This window comes from Rhinichthys klamathensis, unplaced genomic scaffold (genome assembly GCF_029890125.1).
Source record: "Rhinichthys klamathensis goyatoka isolate OS25496 unplaced genomic scaffold, OSU_Roscu_1.1 h1tg000333l_1, whole genome shotgun sequence".
NCBI lineage: Eukaryota > Metazoa > Chordata > Actinopteri > Cypriniformes > Leuciscidae > Rhinichthys > Rhinichthys klamathensis.
This window is the reverse complement of record NW_026606848.1, coordinates 288484-301474: the sequence shown is the minus strand read 5'-3', so window position 1 is coordinate 301474 and position 12991 is coordinate 288484. Positions and strand designations below refer to the sequence as shown.

General features: G+C 35.7%; 1 protein-coding gene across 1 annotated transcript; it reads right to left on the bottom strand.

The window, feature by feature from the left end:
* Positions 1 to 3834: 3834 nt before the first annotated feature.
* rnf113a (ring finger protein 113A) lies at positions 3835 to 7461 on the bottom strand. Its single transcript, XM_056272258.1, has 10 exons — positions 7329 to 7461; positions 7082 to 7158; positions 6882 to 6980; positions 6624 to 6731; positions 5194 to 5303; positions 4980 to 5086; positions 4579 to 4668; positions 4405 to 4498; positions 4157 to 4263; positions 3835 to 4005 (listed from the first exon to the last, which is right to left on the bottom strand). The coding sequence occupies exons 1-10, from the start codon at positions 7429 to 7431 to the stop codon at positions 3938 to 3940; spliced, it is 963 nt and encodes a 320-aa protein (XP_056128233.1). The 5' UTR covers positions 7432 to 7461; the 3' UTR covers positions 3835 to 3937.
* Between the last annotated feature and the right edge of the window lie 5530 nt (positions 7462 to 12991).

The window sequence follows — 12991 nt, the reverse complement described above, 5'->3', positions numbered from 1 at the left end:
TTTAATTGGATTGGTTTTCCAGCTCTGTCTGCTATTGGTAATTATGACTACTTTTGTCATTTATGATGTTGATCTGAATTATTCTCTGGATTAGTATTTATGTCAATTAGAATTGTGAAGTTGAAGATTGCCGTCCATTATGGGGTAAAAACTCTTGCCTAAATTCAACTGAGGGTCTAAATTTAAATAGACAACTAGGTGGGATCATAATGGTAAACGTAAAAATTATAGACTGACGGCAGAGAGACAAAGTGACACATTGGCTAAGTCACTATCCAAATTATCCAGAGAGAATTCCCTCATTTTTAGGAAAGGTCGGGGGCGAACAAAGGAGTGAATATAACTTCTAAAAATAATTTATTTCTCAATCCATTAAATGATGTATGACCTTAGATGTCTAAGAAAACTACAATTTAGGTAATAAAGGTTAAAGGAGAACGCAGCTATATGGCTGTCTTAAGGGTTGAGATCGAGTAACATAATATTTTGGTTTCTGCAAAACAGTAAAGATAAGTGGGACTGAGACAATACTGATAATATTTTTTGAATCTTCAGACTAACCATTTTATAGAGGAATACTGTGAGAAGTAGTTATAATGAAAAATACAGTTAAAATGAATGTTATGAAAACAAGAGTATTGAAAAATTAATAAAATACCATGAGTTCCCTAAAGAGGGAACTTTAAGTGTCACTAGGCTGACAGGGGTGAGAGACAAGAGGGAAGTGAAAAACAAAAAGGTTGTTGTGTGAGACGTGTGTGTGGATTGTAAGCAAACAATCATGTACTGGTTAGATGAGGCAGAGCGAAAAGAAAGGGAAAGGATGCAGAAGGAACTGGCATGTAGGGAAATAGGGAAAGATGAGAAGAAATATAGTAGATAAATGTATGTTATGAAAATAGAATTTCTGATAGAATTTATGGAACTATTTATGAACGCCTGTTAAGCCAAATTAAGTTGAAATGGTATGAAAAGTGAGTTTCGGATAAAAAGAAGGCATTGAGTATGATTAACAGGGATTAACTGATATGAAGATAAGGAATGAACAAAAGTTTTAAGCAGAATGGGAAACAATTCTATATTTTAGTGGTAAAATAATGATTGATTTATAATAAAATGAAGAATGAATTTGTTTTATTTTATTTCTATTTTTGAAAAGAGGGAAAAAAAAGGTATAAGATGTTATACAATTAAGATGGTACATGCTATGTGACTGTAAACTGAAGGATGAATTCATTGAGGGACTTAAAGTGGATTATTGTGGGTCTTACTTATTTTTTGTTGTTTATCTTTAGTTAGACAACCATTGTGTTTTCAATCAACAATCAACATTTATTTCTATAGCGCTTTACAACAACCGTCAGGTATCCAAAGTGCTTCACATCATAAAATAAATAAAACAACATAACATACAATAAAAACAGTAAAATCAAAAAAGAAAAGAAAAGTTGAAAAGAAACAAGAAAAAGGAAATTGTCACACCACTACTGCGTATTTAAAAGCCATTTTAAACAGGTGGGTTTTAAGTTTAGACCTAAAAATAGTTTCATCTGCAATTGTTTTGAAACTAAAGGGTCTATAAAGGGGGTAACGTTATTATAAAAGGAATTGGAAATCATAGTTTTATAAAAACTAGTGTTGGCCTATATATCCTGGTATTTATGATTACAGGCAATGTCTGTATTTAATATCTGTGTAGTGACTGTTGGTCTAGCCCATGCTAGGAATACAGCAACAGTGCTTGCTTATTTAGCCTGGCTTCCAGAGAATAAATATGAACTTGTTTTGTGATCAGTTAAGTCGATGATAATACCAAATTAGCCAAGATGAATAACAGCTGTGTAAGACATGTAAAGATCCAAACGTTCTGGAAATTAATAATGTACAATGTGGGATATTTTTTTTTATATTAAGTCCTTGAAGGAAAAATATATTATCTGTTTTATCAAAATTTTAACCTGACAGAGGAGCATGGGTCAGAAATATTACATTTTGAAGCAGCCTTTATGAAAAGACCAGATGTGGTGGTATTGGTCTAAAACGGGCGACTGAAGGGGGTGGATTGGGATCCACTGCTGCTTCAATGTATGTAATGAGTGATTAATAATCAAGCATTTCTACATAAATCATTTCTATATTCAATGAGTGATTCAAATATACTTTTAATCATGTTTGCTGTGAGTGTTAACCAGCTGCTTTTAGGTACATTCTGATGTGACCCTCAACATGTGTTGTCTATATATCTGTTTCTAGCTGGCGAGTTAAGGTTACAGGGGTCCAACTATACGTGACTTCACCTGATTTACAGAATTGTACCTCTTTCGTGTGTATTTCTCTAGAAACTAAAGTGAATAGTATCTGTACTTCTTCCTGAGAAGGGAATGTATTATCAGTATGTTTTGGTAGTTTTTCCTGATGATTGTTAGCTCAGGCCCTCTTCGACCTTGGAGAAACTGCGATTCCCTAGTGCTTTTGTGTGTGCGTTGGATGTTCTGCAGGTCTTGTATAGGAGCTATGGGACACTTAGGCATGCAACAACAGACCCGAAGACGCCTTTCTCCGACCTCCGAGGTCACCGCAGACCTAAATCTAGGAATCGTGTGACAATTATCTTGACTAATGGTTACATACTCTCCTATCTATCCATGTGTGGAAATTTGCTTAGACTATATGTGTTCTTAGCCAATCAGAAACTGCAACCTGAAGCAAGGACGTAGCTTAGACCTTGGTGAAGGGTATAACTGATGTGATCTTTGTAACTGTAAGTGGGGCGGCCTACGAACTCCAGTGGGAGTCTTGAAGCTGACTTCTGCTGATGAAACTGCAAACTATCTTCAGTAAAACTTTTCTTTAATTTATCATAATTCTGACTCCAGGTCTTCATTCATCATATCTGGTTCTGGGTCTTTAACTGTTTACCCCTAACATGGGTAACCGTCAGTGTATATGGTCTTTGACCTGAGCATCCTTAGTCTGTACTTCTCTGTACATTTAATGTTGAAAATATGTATTCCATAAAATTTTTTCTATATACTTTCACTGACTAAATAAATATACTAAATACTTTCACTGACATTCAATTTTACAGATAAGCTTATAATTATTTTCATGTTTTGACCGACAACGAATAAATGGCGGATATTAAAATTGTATACTATTTTGCCAGAATATATTAAAACTAAAAATAAATCAGTCATCAGCATTAGGCTAAATTAAAATGTACAGGATGAAAAATGTATATTCTTTTTGAGATTAGTTTTTTAGTAGTAAAAATTAACTTTATTTTAGAAACAAACTTTGTTATATTGTTTTCATGTTATCACTGTGAAGCGCTTTGATACAATCTGTATTGTAAAAAGCGCTATATAAATAAAGGTGACTTGACTTGACTTTACCTTTGTCATCATCGAAGAACACTCACTTAACCCGAATGTAAAAATAGGGTAAACCCTCATTCTAAAGTCCTCTTCACAACAAGAAAGATAGAAAACTATAACGTTTACTATATGGGCGTCCACACCGACGATTGATATGTCATCTGCCACATTGAATTCGCAAGCCCTTTAAAGTAGGGTGGATTCTGATTGGCTTTTGAATGTTTTTATCCTTAATCAGCTGGAAAACAATTGTTCTGAAAGTAATTACAATGATATTGCTCCTCTGCGTCATTACCATTATAGCTGTGGTGTGGACTTCACTACTCTCATAGAATAAGAACAATTATTATAACTTGGTGTGAAATATTGGCCAATAATGTTGTGCGTCTCTAGTGAATGACGTACAGATTGTCGAGTTCTCATCCTGGGAGATTTCTGAGAATCATAAAAAAAAGTGTTCTACAAAAGAGTGCATGTTTATTTCAAAGGTTCTGAAAATTTACAACGCAGCTGGAATCTGAATGATTAAAGTAGAAAACAGAAGGGGAGGCTGTGTGGTGCTAGTCATCCTCATCAGAGGGAGGCTGGTCAGCAGCTGCCTGCTGTTTCTGCATCTTAGCCATGAGCTCTGAGGAAAAATACACCAATAAATTAGTTCCTTACTCTCCATTTCATATTATATATGACATTAGTGAGTGAATTTATCAGGGCTCCAAGAGTTAATGACCAATTGACCAAACCTTGTCTAGTCATTTGTGATTAATGGAAAAGATAAGCACCTTTGGCCGGGTTGAAGACGCCATTGGTCTGCTGGTTACAAACATAACAGCGCTTAGACTTGCGGTAGTGCTGGAGAGCACAGGCCTCACAGAAGTAGTGCCGGCACCTGGAAAACAAAGAAATTGTGGCCACAACATGCAAACACAATGTCAAATGTTCTCAGGCTAAAGCACCATATTGTGGATTTGTGCCGTGGTAAGAACAGCATTTGCAATTCAAACTGGCCATGGCTCGATGTAGCACTTACTTTGTAATAATGGGGTTCTTAAATGACTCCCTACAAATGAAACACTTGAAAGGAAGATCTTCCTCGTCGCTGCTCACTTCATAGTTCTCATCGTCTGCGAGATAAACAATACGTCAGAAAGCAGAACAAAAGAAGCAAAATGTTTTCAAAGACCTGTACCTAAAGGTGGCTCACCGTTTGCCCCATATCTTCCTTCTTCGAGCTCTCGCTCAATCTGCCAGCCGTGCTTGTAGTCTGAGCGGTCATGCAGAAACTTACAGCTGTCTGAGGATAAAAGAAGACATGTTTGTTCCTGCAATGACATTTGTCATCATGAGTGTTAACATGAACCTCAAAAGAAAGGCAAAAACGTTTATGTTTGTTAGCATGTTTGTAAATATTGTATGCATGCTTGGTTCTTACAATTCCATTTTGAATTAATGGATAGTATGGGCGTCATTCTTAAATTGGATGGTGAGGGGTGGGGGATTGTGAATGTGATGTATATTGTAAAAATCAATAAAAACAAACTTTGAACAAAAAAAAGAAAAAAAAGAAAAGAAAGGCAAAAACAGAGAGGAAACCGGCTTACTAACCTCCAAACCCACAGAAGCCCGTCTCTTTATAGTCTTTACAAATGTCAGGCTGGTAATCCCACCGGACTGTGGCCCTGAGGTGCTCAGGGGCTCTGATTGGCCCTTTCCTATCACATACAAGACATTGTGGATCAGTTAAAAGTTGTGTGTCAGCATATTTAGTCACAGCAAACAGGACCAGCTGCTTGTTTGACCAGCATTTCTACTGACTCACCTGACCATACCAGAGGAGGCGTTGCCCATGGTGGAATCTTTGGGTTTGATGAATTTATGGTAGTTGTTGATGCCACGATAAATCTTATCGTCATCTTTACCAGTCAACTCCTATAAATAAAATACAGACATGCCACTGAATTAGGAGATTGTGCCCACCCAAACAATATCAATAATCAAGTATCCTTAAAGTCGGTATGAAATGGAAATTCAACGTCTATTTTCCAAAAGCATCTTAATGATCTTACTGTGAATGATTCACCCATGAATGTGTTTAATATTTTGGTAACAATTTACAATAAGGTTAAGTTATTAAACATTAGTTAATGTATTAACTAACATGAACTAACCATGAGCAAAACATTTGTTACTGTTTTTGTTAATCTTTGTTAACGTTAGTTAATAAAAATACAGCTGTTCATTCATGTTCATTCACAGTGCATTAACTAATGTTAACAAGATTTTAATAAAGTATTAGTTTAGTAAATGTTGAAATTAACAAAGATTAACTAATGCTGTATAAGTGCAGTTCATTATTAGTTAATGTTAACTAATGTAGTTAACTAATGAACCTTATTATAAAGTGTTACCAATTTTTTTTACCTCATTATTTTTAATGTTAACATTTTAATATTAAAATGTCATAACTCATTCTTTCTGTGAAACGACAAACTACACTGGTGACATGCTGAACTTCACCCAATTATGCCATTGTTTGAATATGCACATATTTACATCACACAAATGAGATTCGAGAGCTGAATTTCTGTGCATAATGACTTTTTGTTCCTCACACAAAGCTACTGTATCATTTTTGAGGACTTAAAACATAACACACAAGTTGTGTATATTTATAATATATACTTTTATTGATCACTTTGTCTTTTTATGTTCATTTCCGTTTTACAGAAACATTAACATCCTGCCTTACATCTCCTTTTGTGTTCAATACAATAACGTTTTGAAACAATATGAGGGCGAGTAGATGATGACCTTTTTGGGGGGGGGGGGGTTGAGAGATTGTTTCAACTTGTTGTTATAGGCCAATATATATATTTTTTATAATATATTTATTCAATTATATAATTAGACAATTACTGTTCAGTAAAATGTATCAATTCTGCTGTGTTCAAAATTTTTGAACAAGGTCACGAAAAAACTGAAATGATTTGATTCTTCTGTAGAGCTGAAATAGGTGTAATAATAACGACTGAAATTAATGAATTCTCATATGACAATTTTGCAATGCAGATGCTGTTTTTCTATTTACTGCTGTAAACCTGCTTTGAAGAAATCTGTAATGTAAAAATAGCTGTACAAATAATCAGTTATTAGATATCAAACCATACCTCTTTGTTTTTTGTATGAATATATATATATATATATATATATATATATATATATATATATATATATATAATACCCCCGTACCTCTTGAATCTTCTGGCTGCGCTCAAAGATGGCCTGAGCATCTTTGTCCCTCTCTGTGTCCAACTCATAAACAGCAGTGGCCCCCATGTCATCTGGTCCCTCTGGTTTCTGCAACACAAACACACACACACACACACACACACACACTGAATTACAAGAATCAAATGTTTGGAATGGAATCAAATGAATAATTTGCATTCTTAATGGTTTGCTATAAATCATAAGAAAGCCCCAGATGTAAATATCTGACAGACTCACCGCTGACCGAGTGGACTTGTACGCGACAGTGACACTCTTGTCTCCTTTCTCCTCTTCACTTTCACTTGATGAGACTGCTTCCCTCTCCACTTTCTTTGTCTATAAGGTGGGATGAGCAGTATTTAACTTGCGGTTATGGCTTCAGAGTAAACAGCAGCTTCAGCAGCAGATTTCATTAAACATTTAAAATACCGACATACTTTCTGAATCATGGGGTTAGTAATAGCAGCTTTCTTCTTTCTGACCACAGCACTGCTCTCCTCGCCGCTACTTCTGTCTGATGAACACACAAAAAATGATTTAATACATCAGTTACTTGGTTGTAATCAGAATTACATTGGGCATAAACATTGACTGAACAGACAGCTTAACGTTACTGTATTATGGAAAACTGATCAATCAATGTATGCATTACCGAGCACTGAGGGGGAAATCAGCACAAAATACCTTTATCGCTATCACTTGCATTTCTTTTCCGTGCAGAAAATTTCTTGTTTGATTTCTTAAAAAGAAACTTGCATATTGTTTTAGACTCTTCTGACTCCGCCATCTTTAACTACATAAACCACAGAATAATATGAAGAACTTCAGTTATAGTGCCTCTTGTGTTTGGGAATGGGATGAATAATACAGTGCAATGGTGTATATTTGTATTGTACTGAATGGTCTTACTGTTGCTGTTATTAACATTTCACACATAAATATATATTCACATTTTAATCAATAATGTTCATATTTTATTGTTATTAAGTCTATTATTAGACTAACTGTCAGAGATATCTTGAATGGATATATTATTGGATATTATTGTGATCAGGGGCGGTTTCTTCATTAGGGCGATTGGGCGACGCACCACCAAAGTGCGAAAGTGACTTTTTCAATCACATTCACAATCTCATTCAACCACAGAGTTACGCTAGCCGTCACTATAGTGCTATACTCCAATCAGCGTCATGTCGCGTTCTGTGGAGTACCGCCTCTTTTTGGGCGATTTCACTCTGGCTGAGAATCGCCCCGAGTGTTCCCATAGACTTCCATTCAAAGATGTTTTTTTTTCGAACTGGAGGCACTGCAATGCATTCTCTATGGGTTCCGGGAGGGCTCGCACTAACATGCTTACGTCATCATACGTACCCTTAACTTGTGCAGCGATTGGTGGGAGCCTACACTATTAAATATCTTTAAGATTAAGTGACAAATAATATTTAAAAACAATTTTGAATTTGAATAACAAGAAAAAATGAAACACTACTATATAATATATTTATCAAATGTGATTAAAAAAATAAAAATAAATATAAATATAGCTGCGAGCAGCGATTACGGGCCCAAGCCGGTGGCACCGCAACCCCGGTGCCTTTAGTTACCTAAAGGCACCGGGGTGGCGGTGCCGCCGGCTTTGGCCCTTCATCGCTGCTCGCAGCTATATTTATATATATATATATATATATATATATATATATATATATATATATATATATATATATAAAAAGCCGGTGGCACCGCCACCCTGGTGCCTTTAGGGTTATTGTGCACGACGTGACACAAAATATCTGCTCGCTATCTGCCAAACGGCTCTGGTAGTTCCGCTTCAGCACTGATGATGTTGTAGAAATAGTGCGCTCTGGTTGGTCTGGATTATTCGGGATTTTTTATTTTATACAGAAATAAGTTATTTATAATTCAGATGAGAATAAAGTTAGTGTTGATTAAAATGAAGGAAAACAAATATATTGATCTGAAATATAGAACATTAATTTTAAATTTATTTAGGTTCAATTACCAAACATACAATCTTAATTTAATTTAAAGCAAACAATACATTTAAAATATATTGGTTGTATGCACTTTTTTTATAAAAAAAAGATATATATCCAAAAAGACAAGGCCTTAAAGGGTTAAACTCTTGTCACTGTAACAGACACAATCTCTCTCTCTCTCTCACACACACACACACACGTCAAGTCACTTACATTTTAGATGCAATATTGAATAAGCAGAAAAATCGGATTTTCTGCTCTGAAAATATAAATAAGCATAAAAATTGAATAAGCACTTTGAATATTCTAAACAGAATAAGCACTAGTCGCTAATGAATAAGTACTAGTACTTAATGGAATAGATACTAGTATCTAAAAAATAAGTACTAGTAGCATGAAAATAGAGACTAGTAGGTTAAAATGATTAAATGTTAAAACGGCTTGCCATATTAGCTCAGAGAGAGACAGAGAGAGGCTCACCATATTCAAACCAAAATATCTGACTTCCTCTTAATCTGAGCTAATTACGGTAAATAAGAAAGTTGTCCGGCTCGAAGAGTACAATATGCATATCGAGTTTTGTTACTGTAGATAAAACTAACCCCCCCACTTTTGTCAAAAGCATTTAGAAAGTGACACACTTCTTGCTGCCAGTTGGTGGCGCTATAACTTTGACTCACAATAGTTACATCCATCTGATCGGCCTTCCTAAACCCATAATAGCCGACTTCCTAATTTTAAATTTATTTAGGTTCAATTACCAAACATACAATCTTAATTTAATTTAAAGCAAACAATACATTTACAATATATGGGTTGTATGCACATTTTGTAATAAAAAAAGAGATATATATCCAAAAAGACAAGGCCTTAAAGGGTTAAACTCTTGTCACTGTAACAGACACAATCTCTCTCTCACACACGTCAAATCACTTACATTTTATATGCAATATTGACTTTTTTCTGTTTCAGCAGTGAAACTAGTTAAACAAAGATCGCAGCAGAACCATTGCGCATCTCACAGCAACGTGTTTTCTCATTACTGAATGATTCAGCATTTTGAACGAATCGGTTGACTGAAAGATTCAATGACCAATCCATAATCTGTCTGATTCATGAATGACTCAGCCGTTCGAACGAATCGTTCGAACAAATGAATCAATGACTCGCTCATTAAGACGGTCGCCTGGCGACACCTAATGACGGTTTAGTGATATGTTTAAAAGTATCATTCTTTCAAACGATTGTTAATTAACTCATATTTGAAACATAAGCTATATATATATATATATATATATATATATATATATATATATATGTATATAGGGCCTATATTCATATATATATTATACACACACATATATATACGCAAAAATAAAATAAAAACACATTTGAAACGTGTTTGCTTACTAAATTGTGAGCAGAACGAAAGTTGCAGCAAATATCAGCAATAGGAGTCAAATTTCATTAATCACGAGAGTGAAGAGCTGACTGAAAAGATGATGACGGAATAGGCTATTTTATGTAAAAGCGCCTATTTAAGCGAATCTGTCATTGTACTCTTTTGTTGTTGTGTTTTCCGTGAAAAATAATAGACTATTGAACTCACAATTCAAGCAATTGGCCCCCGATATTGCACTAATTTTAAAGTGACACTAAAAAGTATGCGGCTGCAGTGGCATTCATTACAGTGCGCATCCATGGCGACGAGCGAGCAAAACAGAGCGAACGTTTTTTCATTTCTACTTCCATAGAAATTCATTCGAGCGCACTGCGAGCGCCACCACTATAAATGTCCTTACTTTACTTTCACTTTTAACTTAGCGATATAAAAGCCCCCGGTGTTACACGTCAAATAACCGGTGAGAAAAAATTCTCGGAGTCACATAGCAGCTACCTATATTTAAATACAACAGGCCTACCTGATTTTGAACACAAGAGGGCAGTATAGCCCTATGTATTATTTGATATATTTATTTTTTAACTGAATAATGCATCCTGGCTGTTTTTAAACTTGTACATTATTCTTAAATTGAAAACAAGAATAAAATGGGTTTAGTTCTGATATTTGTATAATTTTATCTAGAAATAAATGGTGTATAATTACATTTTTAGAAGATATGAGGCTTTAAGTGTTTTTTTTTTTTTTTTACATGACTTTAATCCCTCACCATAGCAAAACAATTAGAGATATTCAATAGATATTCACAATTATGCTTCTTTAATGTATTTTCATCATGTTGAAAAAGTTTGGTGGGAATAAAATAAACCACTTAAGAGGAGTGGGTAAAAATGTAGAGCCTGGTTTTGCAAAACATCCACATTAAGACCAAAATAGCCCACTTCCTGTTGGGCTGGCTTAAAGTTGTTTGGCCCGATGAGATCTATATGAGTACAGAGTTGCATAATATTACATGCAAGTGTGTTTGATTTATGGACCAAATTTTCTGACGAAGTTTATGGACCAAGTTAATTTAATTAATAAACTAATTATATAAAACTATGTTCAATGCACTACAATTCAACTGGTTATATGCCTTTACTTATTAATACAACTTATTTAAAAAATACAAGGCGTAAGACATTTATTTTCTTTTTTAAATGCAGGCCAAACCACACAGCAGTCAAATGGTTAATCTAGCCCCCCTCCCCCTCCCCAGACTCACAGACACACACACACACACAGAGACGTTAGGCTCAGAGAGAGAGAGAGACATAAAATGACAATTTTCAAACCAAAATATCTGACTTCCTGTTGGTTGGAGCTATTGAGTGTAAATTAGAAAGTTGTCTGGCTCGAGGAGAAGAATACACATACCGATTTTTATTACTGTAGATAAAATTAATCCCCCCACTTTTGACAAAAGGTGGCGCTACTGAGCCCTCAACACGCCCGTTTCTGAAACTTTGCACATGTCTACAGGCTAATAAATGAGATGTGTCTGTCGAGTTTCATGCAATTTCAAGTATGCTAAGCATAAAAAAAGAATATTAAAGTTTGATGCGTTGCCACGACAACAGTATCTAAGATATCAAGAATCCATTCACAGGTCTACATCTGCCGTGTGTTTACATTATAGTAGTGAAGTTTGAAGCAAATCAGGTTAAAATAAGAGGGTGATTTCAAAGCATTTTGAAAGTGACACACTTCCTGCTGCCAGTTGGTGGCGCTATAACTTTGACTCACAATAGTCACATCCATGTGATCGGACTCTTACAGCGAACACACTGCTGAAGTTTCATCAAGATCAGTTAATGTATGCAGAAGTTATAACACACTTCCTGTTTCCATTATTCGCCATAAATTCGTTTCCTCGCCACGGCCAAACCGTTCGAGATATGAAAAATCCCCTGGCAATTTTTCATCCTCAATGTCTTGACATCATGCTGACCGAGTTTCCTTGCGATTGGTTGAATTCTCTAGGAGGAGTATATCGAATTCCAGGGGCATACGCTTCCAAACAAACCATAATAGCCGACTTCCTGTTGGGCTGGGGTAAAAAGTAAAAGTACAAAGGATATATGAACCGATGAGATCTATATGTGTACCGAGTTTCATATTATTACATGGAAGCGTGTTTGATTTATGGACCAAGTTCTCGGACCCCGTTCCAGGGGGCGCTGTCGAGCCCCCCTGCCACGCCCGGGTACCAGCTTCAGCCCGGCCCTGATGGCCGCGGGTTCTGACCAGTGTGCAAAGTTTCAAGAGTTTTCGTGCACGTTAAGAGCCCCAAAAGTGCCCGAATAGTCGATAAAATAATAATAATAATAATAATAATAATAATAATAATAATAATCCTAAGGAAAACAATAGGGCCTTCGCCTTTTCAAGGCTTGGGCCCTAAAAATGAGCGAGAGCGAGAGCGAGAGAGACTGTTGGGACATCTCGCGACTCGCGAGTTGAGGCCAGCTGAACTTGAACAACGTCATGGCGAACGCAGTCATAATCGTGTCATTAAAATAAATACCAGTCAGCCCGTCGTAGTAATCAGCATACATTGAGCAGGAGCAAGTAGCAACAGGAACAACAAGATCTAGGAGGGCCTTGGGAGAAGAAGACAAGCAGAGGCTGTCTAAAGAGGTATTGCTGAACATTTTAATACTCGAGTGTTGGAAAATCTCACTTTGTTTTTACAATCAGTTTAGGAAAGGATGGTAGCAGTCTTTTTTACTCCTAGCATTGTACTTTGAAATTTGTACATTTCCATTCGAACACCCACACAATCGTGTATGTCCAAAACTGTTACTTTTCAGGAAATAATAAAATAACTTTTCCCAAAATAATTTCCAAGATCTTTTAATGCTTTCCGTTGGTAAAATATTTGTAAAACACATTGACAGATGTAAAGG

Coding starts and splice junctions, on each gene's coding strand:
- rnf113a (XM_056272258.1), bottom strand. CDS start 7,431: ATGGCGGAGTCAGAAGAGTCTAAAACAATATGCAAGTTTCTTTTTAAG. Junction 4,669..4,979: donor GGGCTTCTGTGGGTTTGGAG/GTTAGTAAGCCG, acceptor TTTTATCCTCAG/ACAGCTGTAAGTTTCTGCAT. Junction 4,006..4,156: donor CGTCTTCAACCCGGCCAAAG/GTGCTTATCTTT, acceptor ATTTTTCCTCAG/AGCTCATGGCTAAGATGCAG.